Genomic DNA, 12,443 nt, shown 5'->3' on the forward strand with positions numbered 1-12,443 from the left:
CAGTTACAGAGATCTACTTTACAAACTATTCAAAACATAAAAATGCAGCAGACAAAATCACCTATTCTCTCTCAGAGCGTTTAGGTTTTCATAAAACTGTTGTTTTGCTGCAAACAGAAATATAAGTTAAGCTGATCCTCAAATTGTCGCTGACTTGTTTCCACAGAAGGTCAGAAATAACATTTATTTCTTACCACAGAAATCGAGATTACAACAACAGGGGAACTGGTTCCAACAGAGAGAACAACTTGTTTGTTGTGCATACATTTGTATAAATAAATGATTTAACACTCTCTGCTGTATCAAGTGGTAAGAGCTCACCTGAGATGACTCCCAGGATGATGAAGTGTATCACAGCAATTTCCATTTTTTTCTGCAGCGTTATTAAATAAGAGAAAAGAAGGATCACACTCCTTCACTTGGCTTTTGTTCATGTCAGTTTAAAGTATGCAGATTTCAATATATAAAGGTAGAACAAGGAAGTCCTGTGCAGTAGGGGTGTGGCAGTGGGGTGTGGTTAGGGCGCCAGCTGCTGGGGAGAGACAGGAGTGTCCCAGCTGGAGGCCAGACAGCTGAACGGAATCAGGTAATCAGTCACATAATAAATGCATGGTGATGGCCTGGTTCTGTTCTCTTGCAGTAGGCTGGGTTCTAGAGGAGACTGAGACGCTTGGTGAGCCAAGACGCAGCGCAGCCTGGAGAGCGACGAACAGCAGAGTGACGGACTGGAGAGCGACCTGTTAGTGTGCTTGTGATAGAAAGCTTACTTGTGTGTGACCCTATACTCGCTCTCTGTCATCCCTGTAACTGACTGTGGACAAGAGGTCCACAAGGGGTTTTCCCATCATCATTGCCTCTGAATGCTTCACTCACTTTGTTGTTGATAATTCACTATATCATGGATCAAACAGGAAGTTAATTCCAAAAAGCAAAAGATAAGACAAATGTCATGGTAAAAGGTTTTTCAATCTGAATGACTAATGTACATGTGTTGTAAATATAAATGATTTTGCAGTTGCTTTTGTCGGACTGTTCACCAACCCCGATGCAGGTGTACCCTAAAGCAGTGGTTCCCAAACCTTCTGTGGCAAAGGCACACCAAAGACCAACCAAGGCACACCTGTGTTCATATCCGTATTTACATTCTCTCCCACACACACACACACAAACACACACGCACACGCGCGTGCACACGCATCGACAGTCAGAGACAGAGCGAAGGAAAGGTAAGGAAAGAATTTACAAAATCTGCGCCACGCACGGACCTCATGCAGCCCAGGCAGCCCCCCCCCAGAGCAGTAAAACTACACTGAAGTAAATTACAAATCATTCATCATTCATAACCTTTTGTACAGGCCTAATTGTGGCACAACGTTTGGGAACCACTGGCCTAAAGAACTCTTGATCACTTTGTTAATCCACAGTTAATCCCCTATGCATGTTGGATTTAGATTTGGATACAGATGTATTATCAGCTAAATGTACTTTAAAGATATCAGAAGTAAAAGTAAAAGAATATTATATTCTGTTTTTATCACTAACAAATGCATATAAGTCATTTTTTTAATGTATTAATTATATATAGATATAGATATAGATATATATATATAAATTCTATATATAATATATATATATATATATATATATATATATATATTATATTTATATATTATATATATATATATTTATATAATATTCTACTATATATAGATAAATTCTATATATATATATTAATATATACTCCTCTCGCCTTTCATTCTCTCTCTCCTCTTATCTCTCTCCTCTCTCTCTCTCTCTATCTCTCTATATGTATATATATATAAATAATATATATACATATATATAAACCGATAGATCCACACCAACTAACTATTTAAAAAGGTTTTGCCTAAAGTAAATAGCCTCACCAAATATTCCATGTTTACTAAATCCCCTGCTGTGGGATTATTAATTCCACAGCAGTCTGCGCGTCTCTTCGTGAAGCATCAGTACATCAATGCAAACACATTTGTACCACTAGAGGGCGACGTCCTGCAGCTTTAGAGCTCGACTGCAGCAGCTTCAGTGGGTTTAGCTCATTATGCAGACACTTACTAAGTAACTCAACAGTAGGTAGTTCTGCCTTTAGTGACTCATATACTGATAGCTGCCCGAGGCTCACATTAATAAGGACAGTCAAAGTTTGATGGCTGACATTACCTTCAGCTGTTTATATCTCACAAAGGTAGATACATGGATACATTAACTTTACTTTGGATCGTCTCTGTGGCTTTTACAGGTAAGAATCTTGATTTTTATTTTTATTTTTAAAGTCGGATTTCTGCTGTTGGTGTTTAAAATACACTTTATATACTTTAAAAATCACTGAGTTGTTGAACAAATGTTGTAAAGGAGTTTAGCTAATGATCTTGAGGTCTGCTTTTGTGTCTCGATAGCAGCATGGTGAGCAGACCATATGCATGACTAATAAAAGCGTCTTTGAGTTATTAGAAAAGCGCTATTCAAATATAATGTATTAAAAGTAACTTAATTGCTGAAACAAAGAATGTATTTATAGTTTATTTCGCAGATTAAACTTCCTTATACTGTGTTGCTTGTTCTGATAGATCTAAAAGAAAGCTGCTGGCCAGAAATGTCATCTATTTTATATTCTTTTGATTACCTTGTTTGTTTGTATGTTCTCAAGAGATAGATAGACATTGATACTACTGTATGTTTTTGTGTTGTTGTTTTATGGACTGTGATCACGGATTTTGATCCAGCGTCTTACTTTGCAATGACCTGTAACCGTCTCCTGCAGGTTTAACCAAAGCAGCCGGTGTGTTGCCAGACGGTCCTCTGAATGCAGCTGTGGGAGAGACGGTGACATTCAGCACAACACTGACTCCACAGGGAACTTCAATTATAGCAGTAACCTGGACATTTGATACTAAAGTAATATTCACTTTCAGTGGTGCGAACATACCTGCACCAGAGTACGAAGGCAGGATCACCTACTTCATGTCTACTGGATCTCTGGAGCTCAGAAATGTGGCTCTTAATGACAGCGGAGAATACACAGTTAGCATTATCGTATTGGGAGAATCAGCGAAGCCAGGAAACACAAGACTGGACGTACTGGGTGAGAGAAAGTTTCACATGTTGCATCTCTTTCAGTGCTGAATGGAGATTGTGTTCAGCAACTGAGCAAGAAATAAATGTTATAAGCCTTTTTATTCTTTTTACCATCAGAATCAAATAATGAGAACATTTTGCTTTTGTAGTGGCACGAGTGTGCGTGCTGCTTAAAACTTTGTTTTTCCCCCACAGTGAAAGTCTCCAATGTTGTAGCAACTGCCAGCAGCACAGACCTGGTGGAGTTCAACAGCTCCGTCAGTCTGTCCTGCTCCTCCTCTGGATCCTCGCTCTCCTTCCTCTGGCTGAACAGCAGCTCTGAGGTTACAGGAAGTGACAGAGTTCAGCTCACTGATGGAGGCTCCACTCTCACTATAAATAATGTGACCCGCTACGACCAGGGACCATTCAGGTGTAATGTGTCCAATCCTGTCAGCTCTGACATCAGTAATCTAATAAACCTTCTCCATCAGCTGTGAGTTACAAAACTACTGTACATGTTCACTCTTTTATCTGACAGCATTAACACAAGTTTGATTTAGATTATTGCTTCATCTCATAAGGAGTGGCTTTAATGACCTTTTCATCTTTGTTTAGTATTTTAGCTGACACTGAGTAACTGATGATGCATTACACTGAGTGACCAGAAGATAGAAACTCCTACAAAATCATATATTTACAATACAACTGTAACTTATGACGTTCATTTTTAAATGTCTGTTTTATATTGTTTATTAATATTTAGTGTTTCTTACATTTTGTATTATAATGTTTGTATTTATGGCTGTTCTCTTCTGTTGGATTACATTATTAGCTCACTGATGGAGCAGGGTCGTAGAATTTGTCGTTTTGCTCGAGCTACCAACATTATGTTTTGGTGATTTGTTGTTTTATTTCCCCTACATTCAGACGGCCCAGAGAATATTACTTTGACAAAATCTCTGTCACAAGAATACTATGTGGTAGGATCAAACATCAGCCTGATGTGCTCAGCTGAGTCCAGACCTCCTGCACAGTTCCAGTGGTTTCTGAATGGAGACCTGCGGTCTGATGGAGCAGAGCTCAGACTGATGGACATTCAGGAGAGTCACAGTGGGAACTACAGCTGTCAGGCCTTTAACAGCAGAACTCTGAGATATATAACATCTCAGCCTGAATCTGTAACTGTACTGGGTACGTTTGAAAAATAGGATGTACCTGTGATAATATGAGATAAAACTGTCTTTAATTCAAATAGGTACTTATAATACTTACATACTGTTTGCAGTCAAGATTCTTCTGCAATTTCTTTTCTCGTGCAGAGACAACTGACAAACTTTGAGGTCGTACAAAAAAACTTTCTCGAGTGACCAGCAGAACAGCAACAGTTGTGTCGAGCAGATATAACTAACACACACGTTGCAGGAGCATCATAGTTAAACACATTCACCATGTAGATACAGATTAATAAACATTCTTGAGACTAAATGTTTTTGTCCATCTCCCATACCAACTTTGAAAATCCAGCCACTATTACTCATCATAGTATCTTTAAACTCTCCTCTTTACTTCTGAGGTTAGAAAGCTGGCCGATATAAAACCCCTGTGTTTCTCACCCACAGCGCGTGTTGCTAATGTTGTAGCAACTGCCAGCAGCACAGACCTGGTGGAGTTCAACAGCTCCGTCAGTCTGTCCTGCTCCTCCTCTGGATCCTCGCTCTCCTTCCTCTGGCTGAACAGCAGCTCTGAGGTTACAGGAAGTGACAGAGTTCAGCTCACTGATGGAGGCTCCACTCTCACTATAAATAATGTGACCCGCTACGACCAGGGACCATTCAGGTGTCATGTGTCCAATCCTGTCAGCTCTGACATCAGTAATCTAATAAACTTCTCCATCAGCTGTGAGTTACAAAACTACTGTTATCTGACAGCATTAAGCACAAGTTTGATTTAGATTATTGCTTCATCTCATAAGGAGTGGCTTTAATGACCTTTTCATCTTTGTTTAGTATTTTAGCTGACACTGAGTAACTGATGATGCATTACACTGAGTGACCAGAAGATAGAAACTCCTACAAAATCATAAATTTACAATACAACTGTAACTTATGACGTTCATTTTTAAATGTCTGTTTTCTATTGTTTGTTAATATTTTATACTTCAACTAATTACTTTATGTTTCTGGAGTTTGTATTTATGGCTGTTCTCTTCTGTTGGATTACATTATTAGCTCACTGATGGAGCAGGGTCGTAGAACTTTTCGTTTTTGCTCGAGCTACCAACATCATATGTTTGGTGATTTCTTGCTTTTTTTTGCTGTTTTATTTCTCCTACATTCAGACGGCCCAGAAAATATTAATTTGAAAATATCTCCGTCACAAGAATATTATGATGAAGGGTCAAACATCAGCCTGATGTGCTCAGCTGAGTCCAGACCTCCTGCACAGTTCCAGTGGTTTCTGAATGGAGACCAGCTGGTCTGATGGAGCAGAGCTCAGACTGGTGGACATTCAGGAGAGTCACAGTGGGAACTACAGCTGTCAGGCCTTTAACAGCAGAACTCTGAGATATATAACATCTCAGCCTGCATCTGTAACTTTGCTGGGTACGTTTGAAAAAAGGTTATTGTACAAAGAAATATGGATAAAAAAGATGGGATGTACCTTGTGATAATATGAGATACAACATTCTTAAAAAGGTCTTACTAAACATTTGTGCAACAAAAAGAAACTATAGTTGCATATGTTTACAGTTAAGAGTCTTCTGCAATGTTTACTTGTGCAGAGACAACTGAGCTCGGAACATTTTTTCCTGGAACCCTCCTTTCCAGTACCTTGGAGTAGACTTTACCAGGGAGGCTGAGAAGTGTGATACCCCTGTAGTTGGCACACACTCTCTGGTCCCACTTTTTGAATAGGGGAACCGCCACCCCAGTCTGCCACCCCCTAGGCACTGTCCCAGACTTCCACGCAATGTTGACGAGGTGTGTCAACCAAGACAGCCCCTCCAGAACCAAAGCCTTCAGCATTTCTGGATGGATCTCATCAACCCCTGCGGCTTTGCCACTTTGGAGTTGTTTGACTACCTCAGTGACTTCCATCAGGGAAATTGAAGATGGTCCCCCATCAGCTTCCAGCTCGGCCTCTACCATAGAGGGTGTGTTAGTTGGATTCAGGAGTTCCTCAAAGTGCTCCTTCCACTGCCCGATAACCTTCTCAGTCGAAGTCAGCAGGGTACCACCCTTGCTGTACACAGCTTGGATGGTTCCCCACTTCCCCCTCCTGAGGTGCCGGACAGTTTTCCAGAAGTACCTTTGTGCCGACTGAAAGTCCTTCTCCATAGCTTCTCCGAACTTCTCCCACACCCGCTGCTTTGCCTCTGACACGGCAGAGGCTGCCGCCCTTCAAGTCCGTCGGTACCCTGCAACTGTTTCCGGAGTCCTCCCGGATAACAAAACCCGGAAGGACTCCTTCTTCAGTCGGACGGCTTCCCTGACCACCGGGGTCCACCACGGTGTTTGAGGGTTACCGCCCCTTGAGGCACCTAAGCCCTTGAGACCGCAGCTCCTCGCCGCAGCTTCAGCAATGGAGGCTTTGACCATCGCCCACTCAGGTTCAATGCCCCCTACATCCACAGGGAGTCCTGAAAAGCTCCGCTGGAGGTGTGAGTTGAAGATCTCCCGGATAGGGGCTTCCTCCAGACGTTCCCAGTTCACCCGCACTACCCATTTGGGCTTACCAGGTCTGTCCAGAGTCTTCCCCCACCCCTTGATCCAACTCACCACCAGATGGTGATCAGTCGACAGCTTCGCCCCTCTCTTCACCCGAGTGTCCAAAATATGCGGCCTCAGATCAGATGATACGATCACAAAATCGATCATTGACCTTTGGCCTAGGGCGCTCTGGTACCTCGTACACTTATGAGCATCCTTATGTTTGAACATGGTGTTTGTTTTTGCCATTCCATGACTAGCACAGAAGTCCAACAACAAACGACCGTTCGGGTTTAGATCAGGGAGGCCCTTCCTCCCAATCACGCCTCTCCAGGTGTCTCCATCGTTTCCCACGTGGGCGTTGAAGTCTCCCAGCAAGACTACGGAGTCCCCTACTGGAGTTCCCTGTAGGGCTCCATTCAGGGTCTCCAAGAAGACCGAATACTCCGAACTGCTGTTTGGTGCATAGGCATAGGCACAGACAACAGTCAGAGTTTTCCCCCCATAACCCGTAGGCGTAGGGAGACGACCCTCTCGTCCACCGGAGTGAACTCCAACGTAGTGGCGCTCGTTCCCCACACCTGCCCGACGCCTCACAACTTGGGAAACTCCAGAGAAGAATAGAGTCCAACCCCTATCCAGGACTACGGTTCCAGTAGCGCTCCACCTCCCGCACTAGTTCCGACTCCTTCCCCCACAGAGAGGTGACGTTCCACGTCCCCAGAGCCAGCCTCTGCTGCCCAGGTGTGGTCCGTCGAGGTTCCTGACCATCACTGCCACCCGTGTGACGTAGCTTCTTCGGGCTGTATCTTTTTGTCGGTTCTGTGGCAAACCCGGCCACCAGGCCTTCACTGTCGGGCCCTCCCTCTGGGCCTGGCTCCAGATGGGGGCCCCGGGCTTCCTGAGCAGGGTCTCTCCCTCTCTTTCCCTATGTATCATGAGGTCGTTTGAACCATTCTTAGTCTGGCCCCTCGCCTGAGACCGATTTGCCTTGGGAGACCCTACCAGGAGCACTAGGCTCCAGACAACACAGCTCTCCGGTTCATAGGGACACACAAACCTCCCCACCACGATAAGGTGATGGTTCCCGGAGAGGGACAACTGAGTTGGAACATTTTTTCGTGGAGTGACCAGCAGAACAGCCACAGCAACCAGCCATTATTACTCATCATAGTATCTTTAAACTGTCCTCTTTACTTCTGAGGTTAGAAAGCTGGCCGATATAAAACCCCTGTGTTTCTCACCCACAGTGCGTGTTGCTAATGTGGTGGTAACTGTTAGCAGCACAGACCTGGTGGAGTTCAACAGCTCCGTCAGTCTGTCCTGCTCCTCCTCTGGATCCTTGCTGTCCTTCCTCTGGCTGAACAGCAGCTCTGAGGTTACAGGAAGTGACAGAGTTCAGCTCACTGATGGAGGCTCCACTCTCACTGTATATAATGTGACCCGCTACGACCAGGGACCATTCAGGTGTCATGTATTTAATCTCATCAGTAACAGCGCCAGTGACCCAGTAAACCTCTCCATCAGCTGTGAGTTACTAACTTATATGTGCATACTCTTTATCCTGCACTATGCTTCACAGTTGATGGTATAATGAAGCTTCACACTGAGCTGCATGTTACGTAATATTTTCTTCAAGATGCTGACATCACTTTTTCGTGATTTTAATTAAACAAATTTATTTCCCATATGCCGCACACTGTAGACGGCCCAGAAAATATTAATTTGACAAAATTTCCATCACAAGAATATTATGACGAAGGGTCAAATATCAGCCTGTCCTGCTCAGCTGAGTCAAGACCTCCTGCACAGTTTCAGTGGTTTCTAAATAGAGAGCTGTTGTCTGATGGAGCAGAGCTCAGACTGATGGACATCCAGGAGAGTCACAGTGGGAAGTACAGCTGTCAGGCCTTTAACAGCAGAACTCTGAGATATATAACATTTCATCTGTCAGTTGTCTCTGTACTGGGTAAGTTTAAGTTAAGAGGTTTAGTGGATGTAGTATTAAGGCTCAGAAAGATGTTACTTAAGTTTCCACCTGCAGAATCTGTTTTGGTAAAGCGTTTATTTAAATCAATGCGTCTAAATATTGAATAAAAAGTGTACAACATAAAGCAGTAACGTCCTATGATACCTGCCCGGCAGACAGACGAAGCGACCGGCTGCTTACATGTTTCCTCAGGAGTTGTTCCACTGTTTTGAGTTTTGTTAAAGAACCTTTTTAATTATTGAAACAGTTTTCTTCTCTATTGTTTCCTGTGTGACAAACTATCTCTCTGAGAAGTCAGTGTTAAGTTCCACTCATATAGAGGATATTTCTGCAGTATAAGTTGTTTTAAAACTGTTAAAGTGAGTGAGGACAGTCACACACTTGTTATACATGAATCAGGAAGCAGTAGTTTCTAAAAGCTCCTTTTACATTTAGTTGCTCAGTCAACGCTCATTAAATTCAGTTACTTTTGTTCCTGATTTCATCATTTGTTTATGATCTTTTGTCCCAACAGAGAGAATATCAGACGCTTCGGTCACATCTACAAACCTGCAGATTGAGGGGAACTCTTCTAAGTTGACCTGTGACGCTGCTGGCTCTGTCTTCACCAGAAAGTGGAAGAAAGGCGTCTTGGATCTGACTCTGACTGTAAACATGAGTCTCAGTGACAACAACAGAGTGCTGTCTTTTATCAGTCTGAATAAAACAGACACTGGAGATTATTTCTGTGAAATCAGCAACCCCTTCAGCAGTGAGGAAGCCACATACTTCCTGGTGGTTAACTGTGAGTAATAAACTCACAGTTATTGTTCAAAATGAGGAGTTTCTTTATTTGTTTTTGTTTTTTTGCTGTAATAAACTTTCCACATATCTGTTTTTCAGACGGTCCAGAAAATGTTAAAATCACCGATGACAGTGAGACGACTTTAAATTTAACCTGCTCTGCAGAATCTGTTCCGCCTGCGAGTTACGTCTGGATGCTGAACGGGACGGTGATACACAATTCTGCTGTGTTCACTGAAAACATCACTGATTTTTCTGAAGACGACGAATACGTCTGTGAAGCGATGAATAATATAACTGGGAGAAAATCTTCAGCGGTCTATAGATGGACTCCAACAGGTATCAAGATGGTTGATACTTGATTTAATGTTGCGATCAACAGCGTTATACTTCTGATCATCTGAAGAGGAGAAAGCTTTAAGCTTGTGGGACAGCAATGACTTGACATATAAAACTCCACTTATCTGCACTCCAAAGTTCAGCATTGCACTTCTGCAATATAACATTGTTATAGTTTGGGATGGGAAGTTTCAAAATAGATTTAGCAGAACTGGAGATATTGTTCTTCTATCTATCAAATATATCAAAGATCTTTTATATGATCAGGGAAATGTCTGTCAGCAGTGCGTACGTTTAAATATTTGATCATAATAATACACCAGTTAAAGAAGTTGTGAACAGAATCAAATTCAACATGGCAAATTTTAGACACATCAGGAACAATTAAACTACCGAGGCTTTAAAATTGTACATCAATGCTGGGAAAACATGATTAAAATACCATCTAGAAAAAGTACCTCCAGGCAGTAAACCCTTTCCTATCCGGCTGCACATACATGGAAGACTTTACCCACAGAACTAAGGAACACGACATCCCTCGACTCTTTCTCCAAATCTAAAACAAGGTGTCCCAAACAAGCTGCCATTATCTGGAGTAGAGGTGATGTCATTGTTTTTCTTGTTCCTGCCCTAGAGCTTTTATCTGCGTGTGTTGATTTGTGCTTATGATGTCTTTATTTATGTGGTTTTAATTGGCCTGTAATTCTACTTGTGTGTGCTTATGTGCTCTTGTATGTTTCCATCAACCTGTCAGTGACTGCAGATGGAAACATAGACTGTCAGGCTGGTTGCATCGCTGGAATAGTACTCTCAGTGTTACTCGTCGTCTTCTGTGCAGCTGGTGCTGCAGGGTACTACTGTCATCACACAAAGTAAGTGGAGAAAAAAGCTTAAAGATATCAACAGGATCTGAAGTGACAGAGTCTGCACACAGTAAGGGAAGAGAACAGTTGGAACTAGAGTCTTGCAGACGTTGTGGCATTAAAACTTTGTTTACTCAACCTACAAAAAGTCGATGTTCAACAAAAGGCCCCTTACCCATGTGCTGCTTTTGTTATATATTCTCCACACAGCCCTGACTTTAGTTTAGACTCTAAATCATTTGCGTTATTTCACAATGCACCTCGACACTGTACAACTTCATAGTTTAACATTTCGTGGGTATACATTTTAAACTGTGACGCATTATGTGGCTCACGAGTGTTGTGAAAGTCTTACACTGCTGCACAGAACCCTTATGAAGAAAGAACTTAATTTACTGTCATGCATGAATTATCAATCATTTGTTTAGTTAATATTATTGTGTTGCAAAGAGACGGATAATAAATCTCACTAATGACTCTTTACCTCTCTAAACAGAAAACAGACGAATGCACCCTCTGCTATAAACTCTGCTACCATGGCAGGTAAGTGTGTGTGTGTGTGTGTGTGTGTGTGTGTGTGTGTGTGTGTGTGTGTGTGTGTGTGTGTGTGTGTGCACTTCTGCTTTCTCCTGCAGAGTGAGAGTTGGTGGTAAGATTATTATCAAAGGTTATCATTCTTTTCTTTTTAGAGGTCAGATGAATTGTCTGTCGTTTCATATCTTCTCTTTGTATATTGTATAATTTGGTAGAAAGGTAAACGCAGGTAGAAAGATGGAAAGCAGATTCTTCGGTGCTAAAAATGCAAAAACAAATGCTGCAATAAAGCCGTTATATTTCACACAGATTAGAGTACATTTGGTAACTGGAGAGATTACACACTCTCACTGTGCAACATGCAACTTCCCCTCTGAACATCATGAACTCTGAGGAGAAGCATTTTCTTTCTTTCGCTTAAATATCTTAACTGGGTGGTGATGGCCTAGTGGTCTAGTGGTCTAGTGGTACACCTTCTGAACAAAACACTAGAAGGTCGGGAGTTCAACACCAGAGTTCTGCCACCATTGTACCCCTGGTACCCCAAGGTACTTAACCCTGAGTTGCTCCAGGGAGACTGTCCCTGTACTTAGTTCAATGTAAGTTGCTCTGGATAAGAGTGTCTGCTGAATGATCTGTAATATAAATATCAATTAATTGATTTTCAAAACAAAAGCCTTTTGTTATAACTTCACTGACATCAGCTGGCCTTAGAAACTTCCTCTGTCGTTTTTAACATTTAAAATGTTAAAAACTGTTTAAAAAGTATCTTATTTTAGATCTTTCAACCAGCCTGACCTTTGACCTCCACAGAGTAGCTGCTGCCTGTCTTATCTGTCGGTTGTTAAATGAGTTAGTATTTCACAGCAGAGAGAAGACACTGCTCTGCATGTCAGTCCTCAATATTTACATCATTACTTCACCTGACTGACTTGAACCAAACCAGAAAACACTAAAGTAACTCTGTAGAGAGTCTTTCTATTAATATAAATATATATATATTTATATTAATGCAGGAGAAAGCAGAAGTGCACACACACACACACACGCACACAATTGAATACAATGACACCCTCTAGCAACATTTCAGAGTTTAAAGTATCATTTAAAACATTCTGAAATAAAATT

The 12,443-nt window shown here is 41.9% G+C and overlaps 1 protein-coding gene across 1 annotated transcript in view; it reads left to right on the forward strand.

Annotated features, from left to right (window-relative positions):
* The first annotated feature begins 2,144 nt into the window (after nucleotides 1-2,144).
* The window catches only part of LOC115021435 (carcinoembryonic antigen-related cell adhesion molecule 5-like), a 13,546-nt gene continuing 3,247 nt past the window's right edge, over nucleotides 2,145-12,443 (forward strand). The window contains 9 exon segments of the mRNA XM_029451893.1: nucleotides 2,145-2,278; nucleotides 2,801-3,121; nucleotides 3,310-3,572; nucleotides 3,574-3,589; nucleotides 4,024-4,287; nucleotides 9,311-9,580; nucleotides 9,679-9,918; nucleotides 10,673-10,790; nucleotides 11,278-11,324. Of these exon segments, the coding sequence (XP_029307753.1) occupies nucleotides 2,233-2,278; nucleotides 2,801-3,121; nucleotides 3,310-3,572; nucleotides 3,574-3,589; nucleotides 4,024-4,287; nucleotides 9,311-9,580; nucleotides 9,679-9,918; nucleotides 10,673-10,790; nucleotides 11,278-11,324 (1,585 nt within the window). The 5' untranslated portion in view covers nucleotides 2,145-2,232.

This window comes from Cottoperca gobio, chromosome 16, assembly GCF_900634415.1.
Source record: "Cottoperca gobio chromosome 16, fCotGob3.1, whole genome shotgun sequence".
Lineage (NCBI taxonomy): Eukaryota > Metazoa > Chordata > Actinopteri > Perciformes > Bovichtidae > Cottoperca > Cottoperca gobio.